Genomic DNA, 24,745 nt, shown 5'->3' with positions numbered 1-24,745 from the left:
AAGCAAACCGAAACAAACAAACTGAAAAAAGGAACACACTAAGACTTAAAATTCGTTATGATTAATCCTGTGGTTAAAATAATCCAGCCCTGAAGCTGGGTGTGGTGGCTTGGGCTTATAATCCTAGCACAGGGGAGACTAAGGCAGGAGGAATGTTACAAGTGTGAGGCAGCCTGGTTGAGAGTTAGCTTCCTGAGAGCATAAGGGCTTTAAAAAGCTTACTGATGATTTTGTAACATCCTGCTCATGAGCAGAACAAATGCTATCAATGTTCCATTCAAATATAACAGGTATGAAAGGATTGGCTTTCTCTCCTGTCCCCTTCACTGTGTTTAACTGTGACGGGGTCTCACTACGCAGCATGGACTCCTCCCAAGTGCTGGGACTGCAGGCGGCTATCCCTCGGTAGAGTTCACTGCACTCGGTATTTCCCCACTGTATCTCTGATGCTGTAGAAGTACAGTGTGAACCAACTTCCTCCCTGGAAGCATGCTGTGTGTTCACTAGTAAGAACCGCTCTCACCTCCAGGTTAAGATAGAGCTCTCCCAGAAACAGCACGAACGCATGGAACCGTTTCCGAGTCACCTCGTCTCCTTTGGCAGCTTGGTCTTTAACTTCATACTCTGTCCGGCACCTAATAAAGACAAGGCTTTACCATCTCATACTGCTTTGTCTTTCCCCAGAAAACGAGACGGTCACCTGTCAGTCTAGTGACCGACAGCAACAAAGGCTAACACAATGACTGTCCTGACCTCTTCAAAGATGCAGTTTTCAGATACTGACAGGAATAAGTAAAACAAAACTATCAGATCAAATTGTAATATGAACAATACAGACTTCACAAGGTTTAGAACGTTCTAGCACCAAAACAGGAAAAATTACATCATGCCTTATAGGTATTTTTGCTAAGAAAACACTACTTTTATCCATCTCTAAAGTGTTCCTTCTATTCTGTAGAGAATGTATATGTGTACCCAGTTAAGCTGAAGGGGTGGGGTTGGGGGGAATCCTTAAGTCTTTTGGGAGGTGGGGTGGGGTTGAATCTGGGGACTTGTGTGTACAAGGCAACAATGAACTATATCCCCAGGCCCTTTTTGCATTTTTTAGATGGATCTTAGCTGAGTTGTCCAGGCTGGCTTGAAGTTACTACGTCATTTAGCCAAGCCTTCAACCCACGGCCCTCCTGCTCTGCCTTCCCAAGGGTCTGGGATTAGATTTTGTACCACCACATCCAACTAAATTCTTTACTCTTACTCTTCCCAGTATATATTATCAGTGATTATACCTTGGATTAAAAAAAAGCAAAAACAAGCCGGGCGGTGGTGGCGCACGCCTTTAATCCCAGCACTTGGGAGGCAGAGCCAGGTGGATCTCTGTGAGTTCGAGGCCAGCCTGGGCTACCAAGTGAGTCCCAGGAAAGGCGCAAAGCTACGCAGAGAAACCCTGTCTCGAAAAACCAAAAAAAAAAACCAAAAAACAAAAAAACAAAAACAAAAACACACCCTCACCAGTTAAAATCATAAAGTCCAAAGCATTTAATCTGCCTCTCTTTCCAATGGAGACCAAAGGTGTCAAATAACTGATTTTTTTTCTTATTTATTTTTCCCTAACTCAGTCCATCTGCCTCACACAGAAACAGAAATCTTGGAGTTTATATTCACAGTTCCAAGGCATCTAAACTAATCCTAATTGTCTACCTTAGACTCTAAGAGGGCATTATGGTGTTAGACACTATTACTAAAATGAATTTTTTTTAAAAAGGTTTTCATTTTCTTTCTTTTTTTTAAATAAAGTAGTAGGAAATGGCTGGGAAAGTAATTTGTTTTATAAAACTGATGTTGACAGTTCTCTTTTTTTAGAAAAGGGGAGGAGCAAAAGATCGCTCAGTAGTTAAGAGCTTTTGGAGACTGAATGGTTTCCACATAGCCAGCTTACAATAGTTTTCTTTAAACGAAGAAATCCTCTCTTACCCAAACACTTACTGGGAGGTGTGAAATGACCACAGACTTACATTTATTGTTCCATGTAGCCCGATTCTAATTATCACTTGCTATACCCTAATGAGCACCATCTTTTGAGTCAAATACAGCAAGATATGTTATCTTCTCAAACGTATTAAAGGAATTCTCATCAGAAGATACATATGGAAAGGGCACCAGTTAAAATAACAAAGGGGCTAATTAATCAATGGCAACTCAGCTATCCAAACCTTTTCCTACGTTCTTTCTGTCATAATTTAATAAAACAGACTTCTTTCATAAATTTCTAAGGCCATAAGATATTAAGTATGTGCTCAAGTAAATCCTACTACCATGCATAGATAATTACCTAGGTGAAAGTCCCTAAATCCACTAAAGCTGTTTTCAGTTACAGAAAGAAGCTGTGTTTATTTCACAAAGGTGAAAACAGACCAGATAACCCCACTCCCATACCACTGCACCTTCATTTTGTCTTTGCAAAGTACCTAGATATAGACTTTTAAGGGTAGAATTGCGCTCCGTTTCCCACTCATATTATTGACAGTTTTACATTACTGTAAAAGTTCACACAGTGGAAAGAAAGTCAAAGAAAACTCAATGAGAAATTTAATAAGGTAGCCTTTCTGGCATCATACCCTGCTTGTAATCCACTTTCTCTCTCCAGACACTACAGTTTGTACTATTATAATAAGGACAGTTTTTAAAAATATGTTTAACTTTGTAATTTTTATTTTTCCAAACTGTATTTATCCAGAGCCATTTGAATTATTTTTTTTCTTGAAAATTTACTCTTTATATGTGTGTAGGTGTTCTGCCTGCATGTTATGTGTACCATGTGCACGCACTGCCCACAGACTCCAGAAAAGGGCACCAGGACTAGCGTTAGAGATGGCTGGGAGTGGCCATGCAGACCTCTGGGAGAGCAGCCAGGTACTCTTAACCTCTGAGCCCTCATCTCTCCAGCCCCATTAGACTTTTTCTTACTCATTCCTAGACATCTCTTCTACTAATGCATTAAAGAGCTCATTGCTATATATAAAACTTCTAATTTTTACTTTATCTAAATTTGACTTCCCCCAATGTAATTTATATCTAACTAAGTTTTCTAATCTCAATTTATGGCTTATGGGTACAATGTCTTGCTCAAAATAGCTTTAACAACCCAAGATATGTTTGCTTGTTAAATACTTCCTGTTTGTCTCACTTTAAGTCTGATGTGCTCGGTATTTAATCTGGTACAGGACAGGAACCCATCTCTCCTTTTTCTTTTTCTCTGAATGGCTATCCACTTGAACTGCTAGCACAATTCATCTTTTAAATGTGTATTCGAAGTACCATCTTTATCAATGGCTTTTTACATTTTTTTGAAATTAAGATATAATTACATCATTCATTTCACCTCTTCTCTCCCCTCAAAATACATGGTCTCCAGCCTTTTAATTTTTAATTGTTGTTGTGTGCATGCATGCATGTGCATACCCTGCTCAGTCTGTCTAATGTTACTTGTATGCATATAATTTCAGGGCTGACCACTTGGTATCAGATAACCAATGGGCTCTTCCTGAGGCATGCAGGATAGTATTTATGTCAACTTGACACAAGCTAGAATTATCTGAAAGGAGGGAACCTCAACTGAGAAAATGCCTCTATTAAGATCTGGCTGTAGGACATTTTCTTAACTAGTGGTTGATGTGGGAAGGCCCAGCCCATTGTAGGTAGTGCCATCCCTAGGTGGTCCTGAGTTCTATAAGAAAGCAGGCTGAGCAAGCCATGGGAGCAAGCCAATAAGCAGCACTCCTCCATGGCTTCTGTATCAGCTCCTGCCTCCAGGATCCTGCCCTGTTTAAGTTCCTGTCCTGACTTCCTTTGATGCTGAACAGTGATATACAAGTGTAAGCTGAATAAACTCTTTCCTCTCCAGGTTGCTCTGGTCATGCGTTTCATCCCAGCAACAGAACCCTAAGACACTAGAGATTATGTTTCCCTACTCTCAGTACTCCTTAGTTGCCTGCAAGTCTTTGTCTAGGGTTGGGACCCTCTTGAGTTTTCCTCTTCCATGTTAGCTGGGCTCTATCTTTACAATTCTTACTCAGAAATATCTTGTAACCATTAATTTTTTGATGTGTGTGTCTGTGCGCACACATACATGCAGGCTTGTACCATGGAAACTGAACTCAGGGGTTTGCACTCTAGTCCCAAACTACATCTCTAGCTCCCCATTAGATGTATGTTTAAAGAATTAGTGGACAACTGATAATAAACTTATTAAACATGAAAATAATTTTATTGTTAAAGACCACTCAAATGATGAGAATTTTAAAAAAATTTAGTTTTAATTTTTTGAGGGAGGATCTCACTCTGTAGCTTGGGCTGAAGTGGAATTTATTATGTATGCCAGGCTAGCCTTGAACTTGAAGCAATCCTGTCTCAGGTGTGAGCTACCTGAAAATTAGGGGCTGGAGAGATGGCTCAGTGGTCAAGAACATTGACTGCTCTTCCAGAGGACCCAGGTTCAATTCCCAGCACCCACATGGCAGCTCACAACTGTCCGTAACTCCAATCCTAGAGGATCTGACACCCTCACACAAACATGCAAGCAAAACACCAATCAATGCTCACAAAAATAAAAATTATAAAAAAAAGAAAATTAAAGTTTTCCCTAATAGTTCATGAATCAATGCCAACTATTAAATATGTAATTCCAACAATGTTTGTGTAATCTAAACACTAATTTTACACTATAAAAAGGTGTACTACACTGTAAAAAAGGTGTACAGCAAAGAAGATTCCATAAGAACAGAGAACTATCTAGACTAGATAATTAAAATTTTAGAGCTCTTAAAATAGCTATTATATAGCAATTAGAAAGACAAGAGCCAATGATAGATGGAACATACTGGAAGAGTCCAGATTTAAAAAGCTCAAGTCTAAGAATGCAGTGTGATGCAGGTGGTAGTTCAAATCAATCAAGAAAAATGAATTACTCATTTTTATCTAACTTAAATTCTCAAACCAAACCTACCAAAGTACTTAAACACATCAGTAATCATTAATCATTTTGATGATTCTGGGAAAGGCAATCCTAAATCCAAAACCAAAGGCAAAGGCTACTATCGGAAAGACTGACATATTTGACTATAAGGTTCAAATTTTTTGAAAATCAGACTGGTCTGCCTATATTCCCCTGCAACTCTCTATATCATAAGGTTTTTAGAAAACATCAATGGTCAAATTCTATTATCTGTAATTTCATATTCACACTGACCTTTGAAGTAGCAACTGGCGGAAGTTGCCGCTCTGTGGGCTAATTGTCAGATGATGGGACAGGTAATTACACAGGCGAGCTCCCATGTAAGAGAAATTTGGGATAGACGTAGCCTTTTAAAAAGAAAAGTTTTGTATGACACAAATACATTATTATCAATGCAAACACTTAGCAATATTTTATGGAGGAAAACCACTTTGGCTACCAAAGTGAACTATATAGTATATTTTAAAAGGTTTTTGTTAGGCATAAGGACATGAATCCTCCCACCTATCCTTATCCTAAGAATCACAGTACAAAGAAAAATGTTTAAGGCAACTTCTCTGATTCCTCATTTACCTGAGGTTACCAGGAACAATTAGAAATGTCTCTAGGGCTGGAGAGATGGCTCAGCCGTTAAAGGCTAGGCTCACAACCAAAAATATAAGAAATGTCTCTAGATGTTAATCCATTTTTTGCAGAAAATACAGATGCGTACACAGCTGCTTGGTAACAATTACGAATGACAAGAATAGCTGCCAAACTATTGATCAATGTTGTTTCTCAGGGCAACGAAACATCCAAGCATTCTGCTTTGTGACCTTGGCCACTACTAAAACCTCCCTAGCTTCTGTTTGACACACAAAAGGTAATTAATAGTACCTGGAATGAACATCCCAAAACACTTGGACTAAAAAAGGAAATCAAAACAACTACTTCAAAGTAGAAGATGGAAAAGTAACAATGCAGTGAGAAAATACCACATCTTGAGGAATGTGTAATGTGGCAGAAGTAGCACTCAAAAAATCTGACTTCATCTGCAGATTTCAGAGAAGAGCGGAGGACACATCGTACCACCTCAGGGTAGACAAGAAAACGCACACCCAGGGGTTAAAAAGCCTGACTAAGGTCACAGAGAACCAATCAACCACAGATTCTGGATCCATTTACTAGAAGACAATGAGTTAACGTCTCTGCTCAGGTGTGTATAAAGTGTACAGAGTAGGAACACTTTAGTAATCACTGAGCTAGAGTAACCTTTTGTAGAATCTTAGCATTATCAGAAACATAGCAAATGCTTTATAATTATATCTTTTCATTTCTAGGGTTTTTTTTTTTTTTGCTCACATTTGATTCATTTCAAAAAGAAAAAAACAAAAACAAAAACAAAAAAAAACACTGATTTCTCCTTATACCATATATGCTTAACAAAAGAAATTCAAACTTCTGCTTTGCCCATTATTTGCTGAAGGATTTTAGCCTTTACAGCTGTGATTTTTCAGTTTACACACAATTTCCTACTTGTTTCCCCACATGGGAAAATGAAATTTTAGCTACCACTTACTTGAAGCAACCCCGCTCTTACCTCCCATTCTCTCCACCTACAATAGGATTTTTTTTTCTTTTGAGACAGGGTATATATACTCGTATACTCTTCTTTCACTGACCTTTCCGTCAGAATGCCCCACCCCAGGTAGAGGAGAACGACAGCGGTTCATGTGGGGGAACAACTCAAGGCCCACTGAATGCAAAACTTCTCACCTCAAGAGTAAAACTGGAGATCCAATCAGCAACGCTATCAAGAAGACCCCTTCCTTTCCGGCCTATCCGCTCTCTCCTTGGTTTGTGTGGCAGAACTGAGTTATACACTTGATGACTAAGGCAGCCTTACTAATCTTGAAACCCAAGGATGGCATACCTCTAGAAGCTGGAGTGGTGCCCATGGGGTCTTATCTTTGTAACGTATGCTCTTCTGAACATGTTAATAACTCTTTGGGTATAGTGAAAAAGGAACCTTCTCAAACGTAAAATCGTACTCAAAATAATTTTAAAAATAAAGTTCTGGGGGAGAAAGACAGCACGGTCTAACACAGTTTGCACCCTTATTAATGTGCCACTGCCCAGTATGTGACAATGAAAGCTGGTGTTATATGACATTATACCTAGTTATAAGAAATAAAGTGTTTATATATTAAATTGTTACCATCATATAAGCTGGTAAGTCTTTTAAGGACTTAAGATACAAGTCTTTAAAACCTAAGAGTGGGCCTGGTCAAATCCTTCAGCCTGGAGGGTTGAGGCAGAATTACCATTAGTTCAAGACCAGGCTGGGCTAGATAGTGAGTTCCAGGCCAGCCTAAAATACAGAGTGAGGCCTTCTCAAAAACATATGAACAAACAAATAAATGAAGACAAGAAGAAATGTTGAAACTTAATATTGGACTATTTTGCAGCCTGGCTTATTTGTGTCTATCTATCTCAGTGCTGGGGACTAAACTTAGGGGCCTGCACTTGCCTGGCCAATATTCTGCCACCAAACTCAATCCTCAACAACACTTTGGCTTTTGAAAGAGAACTCATTTGTGAGCCAAGAAATTTCTCTCACAACTTTTTCTCACCGTCTCCAAAAATCCTACAGAATTAAACACAGAGGGAAAAAACCTGCAACTGTTGTGTGTGTGTTAGTTTCAGATGCAACAAAATGGGGCTATGTGGAGGGTAGGTGTGATTCTTGTGTAGGTTTCCTTGTCAGAGCCGAAACCCCCTGTGTATTACTGCTTGTGTGTACAGAGCCCTGGCTAAGCTATAACTGCTGCTTCCACAGAGCTGGGGCTATGCAGGTCAACTGACAGTATAGCCTGGCTCTAGCCCTGGGCCTCTAAGTACAGAAAGTTTATCCAAGTCACACTTCAAAAGCTCCTATTAACCACAAAGTAGTAACAAGAATGGATGGAATTGACAGGAACCTGGCCTCCTTCAAAGAATATTCACTATCTCTGGGCTCCACGAAAACTACCAGGTCACCTCCTGCTATGAGCCTACCTACCTGTTGGTAGATGAGTTCCACAAGTTCTTGCAAAGCATCGTCTGTTGTGACCCATCCATTCAAGGTTTCTGCAAACTGTTCAATTTCTGTTTCAAAACTGCCAGGCTGCTCTGTAAGATGATTCAGAAAATCCTGAACATATTCTGATAGAGTGGGATAATCCTCACAACCATCCTCATAGGACTCCTACAGTTCAAAAATGAAAACAAACAAAAACAGAATAAAACAATTGAATTCATATAACTAGCAAAATAAGTATGCAGTGGCTTTTAATTTGGGGTGTTTAGGGATCTCACATAACTGTAAAGAACATTACAAATGTAAGTGCATTCAGCTTGACGTGTTTTAACAGAAGAAGCTCCATTAAGACAAAGAATTGTCTTTTCAATCCTAGCAGACTTATGGTAGAGAAATAAAGTTTAAAGGAATTTCACTAAAAAAACAATGTAAGAAGTAAGAAGCTAGTTACAGATGAAATAAGACCTAGTTACAAATTTTGCACTAAAACTATAGGGAAAGGATGGACCAAACATACAGAAACCAGAATTGCCAGCCTAGGAACATTTACTATATTGTACTATTCAGTATATCCTTGTAGATGTTTGACAACATCTATATTGAAAAGAAAGAAAAACAAAAACTAGTATGCTTTGTCATCTATCTGTTAATACCCAAGGATAGGGAAGCCTATTTAACTGCTTAAATATAAAATTACATCACAATAAAAATGGCAGGAGACTTTCTGGTTGCTTTATTAGGTTTCTAACCAATCTGGGTAGTAGTAACAGCTCTAAGATACTATTTTTCCCACTGAAAATATTCCATTTTTGGTAGCTGCTAAGCCTCATAATTAATGTTAGGAGACTTGATAAAATTATGCAAAAGTTATCAGGCCAGAATAATATCCCTCTTGCTCTCATCACATGGAATACTATCTAAAGCATGCGGAAGTTTATCTGTTATGTTCAAATATATACACGGCTTGATAGTTATCCTTCTCCAAATAAATTCAAATTAGAAATCAGATGAAATAATGAGCAAAATAGAGAAGGAGCTTATGAAAGGCTTTAAGTTCTAGTCAGTGAGCACAAAAAAATGTCACACAAGGGCAATTTTTCCTGTGGTGGGGAGAGTCTTTCTAATAAGACTGTTTTCCTCCTTTCGAGGCACACGGCAGTAACTCCAGCACTAGACACTGAGGTAGATGGACCAGCAGTTCAAAACAAACTGCACGCTGAGTGCCCACTAAGTGCCAGCTGTACAGGTGTTCAAAGTACTTCCATGACACCGTGACGCCACAAATACAGCGGACAGAGGTCTCATAATCCCATGATGCAAAGTACATTCAGATGTTGAAATATTTGGAAAGCAAGGCCAGACAGTCTTGAGAGTTAATATCTGGAGGTGCGTGGACAAACGCTCAGAGTTAAGAGCACATGTTGCTCTTGCAGAGGATGTGGGTTTGGTTCCCAGCATTCACATGGTGGCTGACAACCACCTGTTAACTCCTGTTCTAGGGGATGCAATGCCTTCTTCTGACCTGTGCAGGCACCACGCCCATTACTTGTAGGCAAAACACCCATACACAGAAAATAAAGCAAATAAATCTAAAAAATATTTTTTTAATGTAGGAGTTAACATCTGAACTGACGGAAAATGCAAAACAAAATCATTCCCTCCCAAGCCCTCAAAAATCTGTGGGAAGATATCCTATGCAGCAGGCAGATGCAGCATGCTGGTTCCAAGGAGGCTTGACTTAACTAATACCTTGGAGGAAAAAGTCAACAGCTAAAACAGGAAACTGAGGGAGGGCTGGTGGCTGTCAAGAGTCAATTAGAGATAGATCATGTAGGATTTGGAGGGACCCACTAAGAGGGCTATTCTAAGTGCAGTGGTGGAGAAAAGGAGAGTTTATACAAGGAAGGACTGAATACAACTTGAATAATGTGTGTATGGTCACAAAGCTAATTCAAAATTGTACTTTTCTTTTTTTTTTCATTTTTCGAGACAGGGTTTCTCTGTGTAGCTTTGTGCCTCTCCTGGAACTCACTTGGTTGCCCATGCTGGCCTTGAACTCACAGAGATCCGCCTGGCTCTGCCTCCCGAGTGCTGGGATTAAAGGCGTGCACCACCACCGCCCCAAAATTGTACTTTTATATATTTCTATTATCCTCAAAATAACTAAGTCTCAGAACACAAATTTAACATTTTACATGTAAGTATGTTCATTGCCAGGAAACCTATCTAACAATCTAAGCAAGAATTTGGTTAAATTTATTACTGTACATTCATATAATTGGCTTTCATATAGCCACTTAAGAAAAAAGACAGAATTTATATATACCTAAATATATCCTTTCATATATGAATTATATATTATGTCCATCTTTCCAGAAATAGTCCCAAGATAATTTGTTAAATAAAAACAGCATACATACCCCCTCTGGTTTTTTTGTTTGTTTTTTAAAGAAAGGCACTTATTTGTTCAGACATAACATTTCTGCAAAGCTCAACAATTGCCAACACATCTGGAGTGAAAAATGTTATTACAGACACTGCTACTTTATTAGAAAGTTGTGAAAGCAGTTAAGCATTAAAAACACACACATTATTAATATGTGCAACTACTTATCTATGTGAATTTCAGAATTAAAGTGTTGGTATACATGGTTAGTTTTATAGACTTAAAGAATCCTAACTTATTAATATAATGACAAGGAGAAGTCCAAAGGCATCATCTGAAGTCACTAATTTTCTATTAAATGTCATTCACTGTGACAAAAATGCAGTTTAGAACATCCAACGTCAGCTTTATATAAAGTCAATAGAACCCTCAAAACAGAAGTCAAGTTTGGTAAGTAAAAGCAGAGCTGCTCTGGGGAGCTGGAGAGAGGCTCGGCGGTGAAGAGCACTGGCTGCTCTTCCAGAGAACCTGGTTCAATTCCCAGTAACCACGTGGTGGCTCACAACTGTCTGTGTCTCCAGTTCCAGGGATCTGACACCCTCACAGACATACATGCAGGGAAACACCAATGCACATAAAATGAAAAGAAAGAAAAAAGCCGAGCTGCTCTGAACACAGAGCAGAGGCCCCTCAGGCCCGCCATCATAACAGCATTCTCAACAGAGAGGCAGTGCACCATGCGTGAATCAAAGTCTGCATCACTTCTCAGCATCACATTGTTTTCAAAGAATTCATCTGTCTTCAACATGCAGACAACTGATTTCCAGGCTGAAGAATATTTTTTCAAGCTTTGTTTTTCTTAGAACTTTATAGCAAGAGATTATGAGGGACCACTAATTTACAAATACACCTTTCATGAAGTTATTTTCTATGGACTGTTTGGAGAACCTAATCCCAGTCCATGGGGAGAGGAACCTGACCAGACACTGAACTATGGAAGGATCAAGACTACTTAGGTTAGCTGGATTGAACCATGAAAAGGATGGAGAAAAGAGTCAACACACTAAGTTCCTGCCATAACCTTGTTAGAAGATAGCTGTTTTATACTTGAGTTTAAAGAAGTAAAAGAAATGGAGACACACACCTAGAGTTCTAAAAAGTGAGATGAGAGTTATTCATACACAGGAAAGTGATTCAGATATCAGATTCTGGGAGCAGGCAGGATCAACAAAAGAGGTAATAAAATGGACATAGAACCCTAGAGGAAGAAGGATGATAGAGAAACATCAGCTCAGAAATCAAGGAGAGCTACATGAGGAGAACTGTGTCAAATTCACAGGTTAAAATCTGAACGAGAATGATGGCTGCACAGTCTTGGATGCAAAGAAGATTATATGCAAAGATAACAAAATTAGTAATATTAAATACGTAGTTCTAATACAATTATAAGAGATCTATACAGACTACAAAAGGTAACTTTAACATCTACCACAGGACATAGCATACTAGAACTTTGAAACTGAACAGATTTTTATATTGTGTTCAGGGCGTAAGAGGAAGGCAGTTTAAGAAGACTACATATTTAATAAAAATCATATTATTTACAGTCATAAAAATAGCATCAACGTATCTAGGGGGATCAAACTGCAGATTTGCATTCAGTAAGAATTAAGTAGTACCAGCCAGGCGGTGGTGGCACACGCCTTTGATCCCAGCCCTCAGGAGGCAGAGCCAGGCAGATCTCTGTGAGTTCGAGGCCAGCCTGGTCTACAGATCGAGAGCCAGGAAAGGCACCAAAACTACACAGAGAAACCCTATCTTGAAAAACCAAAAAAAAGTAGTACCAATGATAATTTTACTACTGAAAACAAGAGAAAAAAAACAGTAGTAACTTGAAGATGCTTTTAGGAAAAAAAAGCTTTTTTGGTGGTGACACACAAACATTTTTACAAACTCCTAATGCTTTATGAGCTCCTATACGGAGCTATCTTACCAGTAGGTAAACTAGGATTACATATAATACCCATATTAGTTTGAGAACAGATGGATACAGTAACTTGCTAAGACAGCATGAAAAAGGAAATTCTAGCAGCAGGATTAGAGGAAGGACTGAAGATAAACACAGGGTTTTGAAGGAACTAAAAAGGTACATCAAAAACCTACCACACAGGTTATATGTGTGTGTGCATGTGTGTGTATGTTTGTGGGTGAACCTGTGCGTGAAGTCAGAGGACAACTTTTGGGAGTGGGGTCTCTCCATCCTGTGGGTCCCAGGGACTGAACTTAGGTCATCTGCTTAGCAGCAAGTCCCTTTACTTTGCTGGCCATCTCACTGATCCAATTATGTAGAAAGGACAGACTCGGGGATTTCTGGATACAGGAGAAAGACCACTAGAGAACAGAAGTAAAGTTTTCTCCACTCCATGCCACCTGACCAGGCTTGACCCATCATCCAGTATTGACTATTTGTGGAGTGAGGAAATCTAGCTAACTCTGGACCATTATCAGGAGACGTTTCCCACACAGGAGCTTATCAGAAGAGCTGGGACCAATGAGGACTCTCCCACTCTGTACTCAATGATTAGAAAAGATCTAACCTGGACTATGAGTAAACATTAGTGCAAGTAAGGTTGAGAAAATACTAGGGGCAAGGTAGCAAGCCCAGGTATCCAGAATCACCACAAAGGAAGCCAGCCAGGGAAGAAACTGTTGATTAAGCTGCCTTTATACTTCGTCCAGTTTTTGCTTTTAGAATTCATTTCTTATGATTTGAACAGAAACCCGTAACTATAAACTTTTCAATATCTTACTTAAATGTTGGCAACTAACTAAAACACTCCTTGAAAAATAGAAGGTCAAATATCAAGGTCCAAAGAAGCTTCTAGTTCATCATTTGTTTTAGTACTCCGAACAGAGAAGTTGATGGTGAAGTTGATGCACTAACAGATACCAAAAAATTCCTACAGACAAGATTGATTCAAAGTAAGTGGTGGTGGTGGAGCAGAGAAGATGGCTTGGTGGTTTAGAGCATATACCACGTGGTTGGAGGGATGACTCAGTGGTTAAGAGTACTGCCTACTCTTCCAGAGGATCCAGGTTCAATTCCCAACATCCACATGACAGGTCACAGCTGTCTGTAACTCCAATTCCAGAGGATCCAACAGTTATAACTTCAAACAGACATACATGCAGGTCAAACACCAATGCACATAATAAAAACAAATCATTCATAAAAGAAAGAAAAAAGAGCATATACCACTCCTGAAGAAGACCTTGTTCCTTCCCTAGCATCCATGGGCCACTCAAAACCATCTTGTGAATACAGCTCCAAAGAGATCTAGTCTCTCTGGCCTGCTCAAACGCACTCACCTGCACCCCCCCCCCCCCCAGACAGACATATGTACTCATAAGGTCATTTGAATTGTATTCAGGACTTTGAAAAGGAAAAAAAAACAAAAAAAACAAACAAAAAACAAAAACAGTATTTCTCTCATTATAAAATAGTCCATGTCAACAGGAAGGAAAACAAATAGACAAACGGGTAACTGTTTTTGGCTGCTAAAATGTAAACATCCTTTTTATTTTAATTTTTCCTTCCAAGATTTATTCTTACGTCTACTGGTGTTTTGCCTGCAAGTATGTCTATGTGAGGGCACCGTATCTCCTGGAACTAGAGTTGTGAGTTGTCATGTGGGTGCTGGGAATTGAACCCGGGTCCTCTAGAAGAGCGGCCAGTGTTCTTAACACCTACGTCATGTATCTCCCCAGTCCCCAAAGTAAACATTCTTAAGAGTTGAATTATTCAACTACTCACAGTTCTTCAATAGTTCCTTCCCTTGCTGAACCAAATACAACTTTTTTGGCAAGCTACTCTTAATTTTTACTTTTCATGACAAATGGCTCTTTTCACCAGATCAACTGCTCTTCCTGCCATATTCATCCTTTCTAGTCCCAAAGCGTTTTTCTAAACGATGCATGGAGTTTCTATTTCCACAAAGTGCAGACTCTCCACGTGTCAAACAGGAAGAGAACCAAATACAGACGACAAAAGGTATGCAGTCATGAATTCTAAGAAGAACAGAAACTGAAACCACAACGAGCTACAGCATACCTATCAGGATGCTCAACAGAAACCACCAAGTGCTGACTGGGAAGACAGCATGCAGCAAGCAGACCCTGAAGAACTTAGAGTGGAGTGAGCTCGTTAGAGAAGACAGCTGCTTCCACTAAGGCTGGCTGCTGAAATTCCACTTTTATATACTAAGCTGAAATGAAGGAGTATCTCAATCAGGACATGGACAGAGACAATGATCTTATTCACAACAGCCCCAAAGTAGAAGCTATCCTTTCATCAATGGACAAATGGAACCTTGATATAGTCAAGTGATGTGCATAAATCACCTCAAATTATATGTTGCAATATGAATTTAGATGTAGAGTTAGAGCAGCAACCTAGTCTATAGACCTTCATTTATGGAGCCAGCACAGGAGAGGCTGTGAGGCAGGAGGGTCTCAAGTGCAAGGACAATTAGGAATACATATCAAAACTATCTAAACCAAAACCCAAACAAAGCCCCAGTGGCTATACCTGGGCATGAGGGATAATTCTAAGGGGATAAATGGGGCTTAGAGGATGCTGACATTTTTTCTCTTTGGCTGTGAGGCTAGCCGTCTGCTAACTCTGAGAGGAGTTCACACTGTGTTATCATTCAACAGACTAAGGGTGAGGTCTCATGCTAAGGTCTATCAGTCATCTTTCCAATTCACTACTATTATTTCCTCCCCTTTCTAAAGTTAATCTCTACTCACTGACTCAGCTGGGTTTAACAAGCACAGCAAATTTCTTCCTATATATTCTAACTATGCTTTGTGCTTCCTACTACTAAGAAAACTAGGACCAATTAAAATTTGCTACATTATTGACAAAGAAAAGTGAGAAAAGTTCTTTATACCTATGTATACTTATGTAAACACGTCACCAAAATTGCTTACATATAAAGCATGCTCAAGTATGCTGTAATTCCAGACCTGGGAGGCTGAGGCGGGAGGGCTGCCTTGCTTGCCTCAAAATCAAAACAAAACAAGCAAATAAATAAATAAAGACAACAAAAACCAATCAACTAAAAACTTTCACAATATTTCTGCATACAACATGTAACCAGCACCAGAAATATTTTATCATAATCGATGAACTCCCTCTAGAAATAAAGAGCCCAGATGTGCATTTCTCAACATTCATTACACTACCCATTTACAGCAAGAATGGCTATTTACTCCAAGGCCACCAAAGAATATTCTGCAATCTGGCTAAAAATCAAATTAAAGGCCTGTTTCCTGGCCACTCACTGTACAGGTTGTCCATAAGGTTCAGAAGCAGATTTTTAGTTTTACAAATTCAAGACATTAGGCTTTTGATACCAGGTTTGTTATTTTCTATATCCTTTCTAAGTACTAGGAACACAACAGTGAAACAAGCAGACAGGAATTCCCAGTCTCACAAGCTTATATTCAATACCTTGAATATAACTACAAATTATATTCCGGAATCAGGCCTTCAATGAATAAGACATTTCTGTGTGTAGTACAGAACGCAGCCAGCACACTCTAGTGAAAGACTAACCACATTCTTTCGATAGTATTAACCCAGGGTTGTAGGAGAAAAAAAAAAAATGTACTCACTGTATAATTAGAATAACCTGATGGGTAAAATTCGGGGGCGTTCGCAGACAGCTTAGACATGAGTACAGGAGCCACAACCACCTGGGGCTTAGCCATTGCTGACTCTGCTGAGTTCTGCTGTGGGATTTTATCCTGTGAACTAGGTGGAGCTCTCTGGGGCCTCGTTTGTTCTGAGAAAGAGAAAAAAAAAAAAAAGCAATGCTAGATGTATTCATTCCTTTGTATGTAACAACTTACTACTACATACTGAGAAACCGCCTGAGAACTTCCGGATTTGAGGAGTTCAAATACAAAATGTAAGATGGTTAAGAGTCGTACAAAGAGCTCGCAAAAATGGAACAATAGCCGTGCTTTGGCTCACCAAGTGCACATACCTGCCTCCGAAACGAACGTTCGAGAGCTTTTCCCACCCTTCCCCTCTCTAAGGAGTTTGGTTAAGAAGTGGATGCTGGCCTGGGGGCCCGGGTCCACCGGGGGAGAGGTAGGCGATTTTCGACTTCCTCCCGGGGCGCCAGACGCCCCGCACCGGGGCCCCGGCCCCTCCCCCAGCCGGAGCGCACAAAGGATTCCGGCCACCACCTCCTTCCAAACCCAGTTCCTACCCCGTGCCCAGCGGGCCCCTCGGGGAATGCTTTCGGGGAACCGGGGGGCGGGTTCGGCGCGCCGGGGTTCGGCGTGCGCGAAGGGCCGCGCGGGGCGGGGGGGGGGGGGGGGAAGGCTGGCCCAGGAGCACCGGGGCCCCTCGAGCTGCTCCGTACCTGGGAGCGCCCCAGGTCGGGGAGGCCGCGCGGAGCCGGCGGGGGCCTCGCTCTGGGCCCCTGGCGGCGGGGCGGTCCTGGGCTGGCGCAGCGGCGGCGGCTGCTGCTGCTGCTGCAGGAAGCCCGGGGCTTTGGGCTGCGGCGGCGGCGGCTGCTGCTGCTGCTGCTGCCGCGACCGCTCCGCAGGCCCCGCTCCGTTCGGGAACCCGCCGCCCTCAGGCCCGCCCCCTCCGCGGCCCAGGCCCCGGCTCCGGTCCCGACCAGCACCTGGAGCCCGATCGAAACTGTCCGACATGCTCCTGCTCTCCCAACGCGGGCCGCCGCCGCCGCCGCCGCCGCTCCCGAAGATCGGACGCGCCGGAGGCGCCGCGGGCCGCCTGTCACCGCCGCGCCTCACTCAGGGCCTCATGGAGGAGGCCGGCGGGCCCTGCTCGGTCCTCCGCGCTCCGGAGGGGGGGGGGGGGGGCGCCCCAGCCGACGCGCCGCAGCACAGCGCCCGCCTCCCCGGCTCCCTCCGGCGGGCGGACGCTCTTCGCTTAAGCCCCCGCTTCCCCCCCCCCCCACCCCCGCCCGTCCGGCCCGCGACGCAGTGGGGCCGAGGCGGGTCACAGCGGCCCCCCGCGGCCCGGAGGCCCCGGGCGCGGCTGCCCTCCCGCCGGCTGGCGACGGCGGCTCGCGTTCGCCGATGGCGGGCGGGCGGGCGGGCGGGCGGCCGAGGTCCCCCACCCCCGCCGCTTGGACGAGCCGGGGCGGGGGCGACTCCAGGCCACCAAGCGGCTCCGCCGCCAGCCGCGTTCCGCGTCTCGCCTCTCCGGGGTCGGGCCGAGGGGAAAGTGGGGCGCGGGGGGGTGGGTGGGGGCGACGCTCACCCGGCGACTCCGACCTCCTCGGCTTGTTCTCTGGAGAAAAAGTGCGAGACTGACGGTTGGTGCCAGGAAAGTGATCCGGGGGGGAGGGGGCGCGGGCGCCGCGCCAGGGTTCGCCGACGCGCACCGAGGTGGGCGCGCAGGTGTGTGTTCAGAGATAGTGCTCCGGCCGAACCCCGAGGCCAGGCGGCGAAGGGGGCCCGGGCCGCAGCCCGGCCCGTCTGCTCCGTTAGCTGCGGGGGAGGGGCGTGCAAACAGAATCCAAACACAGCCCGCCTTCCAGTTCCCACCGAGTGTCAGCAGCACACCAGGTCACGTCTACTACCGAGCTGCCGCCGCCGCCGCCTCCCTTGTCTCTTCTTCCCCTCCAGAAACTTTAGAAAAATGCCCTACCTTTCTCTGCACGGCTCCCTCGGCCCTCTTGCATCTTCTACCAGCGCCGTCTATTAAAAAAAAAAACAAAAAAATACGCGAGCAAACATTGCAAGCCATTTAAGTGATTTGTAAATGTGATAGATGCCGCCTTAAATGAAAGACAGGTGAAATTAATTTTAATATACTTAATCCTATATACTCAGATGGCATCATTACAACATGTGATTAATGTTAAATGTGAATGGTCTCTCTCTCTCTCTTCCTCTCTCTCTCTCTCTCTCTCTCTCTCTCTCTCTCTCTCTCTCTTTCTTTCTTTCTGAAAATTAGTTGAAGTCTGATGTGTATTTTACCCTTAAAGCACACCTCATTTGGGACTAGGCACATTGAGAATGCTCAAGAGCTACATGTAGTTACTGGCTGCTGCATTGCACAGCTCAATTCTAGTAATTAAGTGTAAATTGTTGTTTTTGTCAGGGCTGATGGTGCTAATGCCAAGTGAAAGGTAAATGTAAGTAATGAAAAAGAGGGAGAAATAGATGCCCTTACTATTGGATTGAACCATCTTCAGAATTCTGAGGTTAGCCCTGTGATTTAAGGAAGGCTTAATGTTTTCTCAGTTTTCATCTACAGGATCGTTTCAAGTAGGGTCCAAACTTCCTTGTTAACCTTTTTTAATTAACCACGAGAATATGCCTTCACATAACTCAACAAGAAAGTACAGTTTTCTTGAGTGCAGCCATGATTAAATGATTTGTGCTCCTGCTTAATGTTACACAAGATTTCAGTTTAAAAACTGGGTGGAGACGATGCTCTTGGCATTTTAAAATGTGTGTGGCTATGGGTAGTGATCACTTCTCAATCTCTTTTTTTTTGTTTCTTCGGTATTTTTTGAGACTAAAGTCTCCTGCAGTTCAGGCTGACTTCAGTGTAGCTGAGGCCGACTTTGAACGCTGGATCCACCTGCCTCCACCTCCCAAGGGCTGTGATTACAAGCATGTGCACCATGCCTGGCTCACGAGTTACTTCTTGCTTGGCTTGCTTTAGTATGTAGAGAAGACCCAAAACTGGTCAAAATCTGAAAGTGAGATGTTCCTTCTGAAGCAGTTGTCCCAGATCTGTGCCAGGCCTTTGATTGCTGCCCCTTGGTTTCCCTTGAACAATTTTTTTTGGTGGGTACTAAAATTGAACACAGGGCCTTGTGGCTGCTAAACGTGTCCTCACTACTGAGCTACACTGCCAGCTCCTCGTGTTAAAGCTTTCATGGTGGTTAATCACCTTTTCTATCACAGACTTTACTAGGTGAGAATACAGTCAGTCTGCATCCATGCTGATATCGGGGAATATTATAAGCTCTTGGTACCAGGGAAGATAACTCAGAGACATCCCTGGCCATCTCCCTACTTGCTGTTGTGTAATTTTAGCCCTGTGCTTAGGAAATATTAGAGATGGACTTGGGGTAACATGAATGAATTTAATTTGTAATGTGCAACCAGCATTTATTGTTTTTTTTTTTTTTTTTTTGCTTGTTTGTTTTTGGGTTTTTTTTTTTTTTTTTTTTTTTTTTTTTTTTTTTTTTTTTTTTTTTTTTTTTTTTTTTTTGGTTTTTCGAGACAGGGTTTCTCTTTGCAGCTTTGTGCCTTTCCTGGAGCTCACTTGGTAGCCCAGGCTGGCCTCGAACTCACAGAGATCCACCTGGCTCTGCCTCCCGAGTGGTGGGATTAAAGGCGTGCGACACCACCGCCCAGCGATTTATTGGATTTTAATGGCGTGTCTGCTACTGTTTTAAGAGTCTCACCTTTATCATTTTATGTAATCCTCATATCCTGTGGGGTAGACATTCTAATATGCTCATTTTACAGAAAATATGCCAGGATATTATTGAGGCTCAGCTCCATCTGGGGACTGTGGTAATGCTAACTTCCAGGTACTGGATACTGCACAACAGTAAGAGGCCCCTCAAAAAATTAAGTCTCATGTGGGGCTCACTGAAGATTGCTAGAAAAGCCCCTCCTCTTCATTTATACACTGCTTATAGATTTGTGGCAAAAAAAGGAATATGGAAAGACTCCATTCAGAGAGTGTGGGAGCCCACAAGAGGTTTCCTAGTGAGATCTGAGCTTGCTTTACCAGCAGGGCTGCATAAGAGGATGATTGGACCACAGGCCTGGGTACCCGGTGTTTGGAGGGGTCTGCACTTGGTTGTATCAGTCCCCCTTGGCATTGTGATAAAAGCCCTTTGGAATAAGGTTCTGGGCTGGTGGGTTTTGACCCAGGCCCTCCCGAGGCTATCCTGTGTTTCTGTCTTTCCTCTCATTGTGCAGATTGCCCTTTCTATCTAAATATTTCTTACCTCTCCCTGCTCAAGAGTACCCTGGTCATAAAAGTGGAGGCTGGTCCCCCACTATCAGAAGAGGACCTGCCACAAACTAGAGCAAAGGTACCTTACCTTTTCCTGTACTTAGAAGGTGCTCTCCAGGAAGACTTCATGAAGCTGCTAGACTCTCCCCTGCGATGGCTGTGCTCTGAGAGGATGTTCTCATGGAGCCTTGAATGTCAGATTGCTAGAATTTTTGTTTTAAAAAAAAAAACAAACCACCATTTCTTTATTGAACTATCCCTTTGAAGGCAAGTGGTGCTTTAGTGTACTTCTAAGTGTTTCTCAATCTGTGAGTCACAAACCCCAGGTTCATATGGCCCTTTCACGGGGCTCACATATCAGATATTTACGATTCATAACAGTAGCAAAATGACAGTGATGAAGTAGCAATGAAATAATTTTATGCTTGGGGATCGCCACCACATAAGGAACTGTATTTTTGTTGTTGTTGGTTTTTTGAGACAGGGTTTCTCTGTGTAGCTGTGGCTGTCCTGGAACTCACTCTATGGACCAGGCTTGTCTTGAACTCAAGAGATCTTTTTTTCGTGCTAGGATTAAAGGCATATGCCACCATCTCCCAGCATGAGGAACTGCATTAAAGGGTCGAAGCATTAGTAAGGTTGAGAACCACTGTTCTGGGTTCTAGCCCAGGACTTGGTCCATATAATCTTCAAGCAGTAATGGTATTAATTACAATAGACTTGCCTTTCCTTGAGTCACCATTATAGTGACAATAATGAAAACTGGTTTTCAAAACTGACTTCAGGTTCATCAGTGGACTTCATGGGAATAGAGAGAGCACCTTTGGAGTCCAGCTAATGAGAAACATTTCATAAATATGAAGGAGGAAATATTTGCAAGGCACATATCCAACAAAATACATGAAGACTCATCAAAACCCAATTATAAAACAAAACAAAATAATCCAGGTAGAAAATGGACATATCACGTTTACAGAACAAGCAAAAGAGTGGGTAATGAAATGGCATTAGTTTTAATTTTCAGTAACTAGTGGCTAATTATGTTGAACATTTTTCATGAACTTAAATGCTCTCTGTATGTTCTCATCACTGAACTATCCATTCATGTAGGTTTTTTTTTTTTTTCTCCTTAGCCCATGGAGACTCTTCCCTGATCCAGAAGTCTCTGGTGCTAACTGGCTGAAGTTACCTTTCACAGAGGGCCCAAGAGACCCAGAGAGAAAGATAATTTACCCAGATGAGACCCATGAGAACAGACACATCAGCTAATTCTTCTTCTCTTCCTTAATGATGCCTGCATTCATTGATAAAGGCATTTAAGTCACTGTGGTGGTTTGAGTAAAGAGTGAGTTGAGTTAGCTAGGAACGATGGCCCCTACCACCCTCCTCCCCTGTTCTCTCCCACTTTCTTCCTCCTCTCCCAGATTTCTCCTTCTGTTTATTCTCTCTGCCTACCAACCCCGCCTATCCTTTCTCCTGCCTCGATACTGGCCCATTCAGCTCTTTATTAGACCATCAGGTGTTTTAGGCAGGCAAAGTAACACAGCTTCACAGAGTTAGAAAAAAATGAAACAAAAGAATGCAACACATCTTTGCATCATTAAAAAAAAATGAGAGAAGCTAGCATAAATCAGAAGGTTAAAAAAGAACTCCCAGAGTGTCAGTTGTTACAGAGATGTCAAATAATAGGACGGTAGAGTCCATGAATGTGCCCCGTGCCTGTGAATAAGCACTCTGGTGCCTGTATTGAAGGTCTCTTACCTGAAGTCATTAAGCAATGGAATAAGCAACTACCCTTGAGAATCTGATGCACATGAAATTTTACTGTGTTTAAATTTGCATATTGAAAGAACCTAACGGCAATAATTACGGCTAATATTTATGTGCGTACAGAGTGCTTATGTTTCAAGTAAATACTTTGTATTATATCTCACTTAGTCTTCCAAACAACCCTATAAAGTAGGTACTGTATTCTACATATATATGGAATATGGTGATTTGAGTGTGAAGTGTCCCCCCATCGGCCTGTGTGTTTGGATATTTGGTCCTCAGCTGGTGCCTAGTGGAGGACATTGGTGACTAGGGACAGACCTTGAGGGTTATATCCAGCCCTACTTCCAGCTCAGGTGCTCTTACTGAGCTGTGTGGCTCCCCTGTCACATGTTCTCACTGCCCTGAAAACAGCTCTCCTTTCCCTGCCATGGTGGGTTGTGCTTTCTCCAATCAGGGAGCTATTCATATACTAGTTACATTCAAGATATAAATTTTTCCTCCTCTAAATTGCTTTTGCCAGGGGTTTTGTCTCAGTGATGACAAAATTGAATAAACACTGCTCAAGATCCGTACTTAGTGATCATTCCTGTTCTAGGTAGAATCTACAAGCGTGAATGCTCCCCAGGCTCTCCAAAATAAATGGACCACAGTGACACAAACATCTTAGAATCGTTGAGGTCTGTTTCTTACTATAAATCAGCAAGGAGGCAACTCAATGATATTCTAATACCAGTCAGAATACTACAGATTTGTGAGTAATTTGGTTGCAAATAATTTTTAGTATTAGGAAATATAGAGAATGTAGACAGGTTTATTTAATCTTGATTAAATCAGAGGAAGGATAGAATTGAAAACAAACAAACAAACAAAACCAGACATGAGAATGTCAACTAAAGACAGCTGAAGCAAAGGAATCCACCAGGGAAAAGGGTCAACATCGAAGGAGTAAAAGATTAGAAGAAGGTGACAGATCTCAAATTCAAAGACCAGGCAGGGAGCATAATCAGAAGTCATGAGACGTGGACACTAAGAAATAGAAACAGATGTGAGTAGTGCAGGAATGGTCTCCATATCCTTAGTAAGAAAGGAAGAAGTGTGTGCTAAGAATGAGCATGGTAGACTTGCCAATCACGGAGCTGGAGGAAGGTGGCAATGGCTTTAACAGCTGCTCTGGGAGAGGAGGCTGCTTGGGAAGAAGAGTGCCCTTAGGAGACCTGCTGGCTGCTGCTGCTGACACGAAGCTGAGAGATTTAAAGAGAGAGCTCTCCAAGTCATCCCCTGACCACCTGAAAAGCCTGTTAGTGGGAACACAGCAGCATTATGCAGCTGAGGTAGAAGGGGCTGCAAACTGTTCACAGTTGAGGCTAGGCTGAGAAGGGTTGAGGAAGAAAGGCAGGCGATAGAATGAAAAATGGGGATCGAAAGTCAGAAATAAGGAGCCTGGAGCTAAAGGGGTAGCCAGAACCTGAGCTATAAGAGTAGAAAAATTTAGAGGACATTTTGAATGAATAATTACAAGAGCCAATATTCTTTTTTTTTTTTTTGGTTTTTCGAGACAGGGTTTCTCTGTGTAGCTTTGCACCTTTCCTGGAACTCACTTGGTAGCCCAGGCTGGCCTCGAACTCACAGAGATCCGCCTGGCTCTGCCTCCCGAGTGTGGTGGGATTAAAGGCGTGCGCCACCACCGCCCGGCCAAGATCCAATATTGTAATTACACGGGTCAACTAATTGAACTGAGTGCTTGCTGGCCAGCAGGAGGTAATGTAGTAGCTGGAACTACTCATCAATTAGATGATGAACAGAGTCCAAGTTTTGCATCAAAGGAAGTGGAGTATTAATGTTTAATACATAAATATCAACGTAAATATCAACCATGAGGTCTTTTGCTCCTGGTGTATTCTGTTTCCATTTCTCTCTAGCTTAGACTACTCACCTTTTTATTGACATGTGGTCAAAGTCAGTGTATTCTATAAAAAAAATTTTAAAAATGTGTATGGGTATTTTGCTTGCATTGATGTCTGTGTACCACTTGCATGCCATTGCTGGCAGAGGCCCTAAGCAAGATTGGGATCCCCAGGAACTGGAGTTACAGACTGTGAGCCACCATGTGGTTGCTGGAATTGAGCCCTGGTCCTCTGAAAGAGCAGCCAGTTCTCAACTGCTAAGACATAAACCTAGCCCCTCTTCCTTCTATCTTAACTAATATGACATGCTCACACGTTTTCTTAGTTTTAAGAAGTATTTACTGACTGCATAATAAAGCCAAAAATTCTTTTAGGTGTGGATAGCTTGTCAATGAGTAAGACAAAATGCAGACCCTTAAGGAACTTAAGGGTAAATGCAGAACTCAGATTGGTGATAATGCAGGTTTGACTGAATGTTTACGCCCCTCCTGCACTATGTCAGAAACAAAGACAGACATGTTTATACCTTTCCACAATAACAGAATTTATTAAATAACAATAAATCCGCACGCTGCAT

General features: G+C 42.3%; 2 protein-coding genes across 4 annotated transcripts in view; one reads left to right on the top strand and one right to left on the bottom strand.

Annotated features, from left to right (window-relative positions):
* Positions 1-17,952, bottom strand: part of Paip1 (poly(A) binding protein interacting protein 1) — a 28,568-nt gene extending 10,616 nt beyond the window's left edge. The window contains exons 1-5 of one of the 3 annotated variants that reach the window (XM_052743335.1): positions 17,762-17,952; positions 16,135-16,304; positions 8,052-8,237; positions 5,246-5,358; positions 524-635 (exon numbers count right to left, since the gene is read on the bottom strand). In XM_052743335.1, coding sequence (XP_052599295.1) covers positions 524-635; positions 5,246-5,358; positions 8,052-8,237; positions 16,135-16,230 — 507 coding nt within the window. In that variant the 5' untranslated portion in view covers positions 16,231-16,304; positions 17,762-17,952. Of the gene's footprint in view, positions 1-523; positions 636-5,245; positions 5,359-8,051; positions 8,238-16,134; positions 16,305-16,892; positions 17,394-17,761 lie in introns of those variants that run through there. The other 2 variants (XM_052743333.1, XM_052743334.1) reach the window with 2 other exon arrangements.
* The window catches only part of Nnt (nicotinamide nucleotide transhydrogenase), a 110,204-nt gene continuing 103,210 nt past the window's right edge, over positions 17,752-24,745 (top strand). The window contains exon 1 of the mRNA XM_052743326.1: positions 17,752-17,816. The gene's annotated coding sequence lies outside the window, so the exon portion shown is untranslated. The remainder of the gene's footprint in view (positions 17,817-24,745) is intronic.

The sequence above is a fragment of the Peromyscus californicus genome, unplaced genomic scaffold, assembly GCF_007827085.1.
Source record: "Peromyscus californicus insignis strain IS unplaced genomic scaffold, ASM782708v3 Scaffold_18__1_contigs__length_77618521, whole genome shotgun sequence".
Lineage (NCBI taxonomy): Eukaryota > Metazoa > Chordata > Mammalia > Rodentia > Cricetidae > Peromyscus > Peromyscus californicus.
This window is presented reverse-complemented; position numbering and strand designations above follow the sequence as displayed.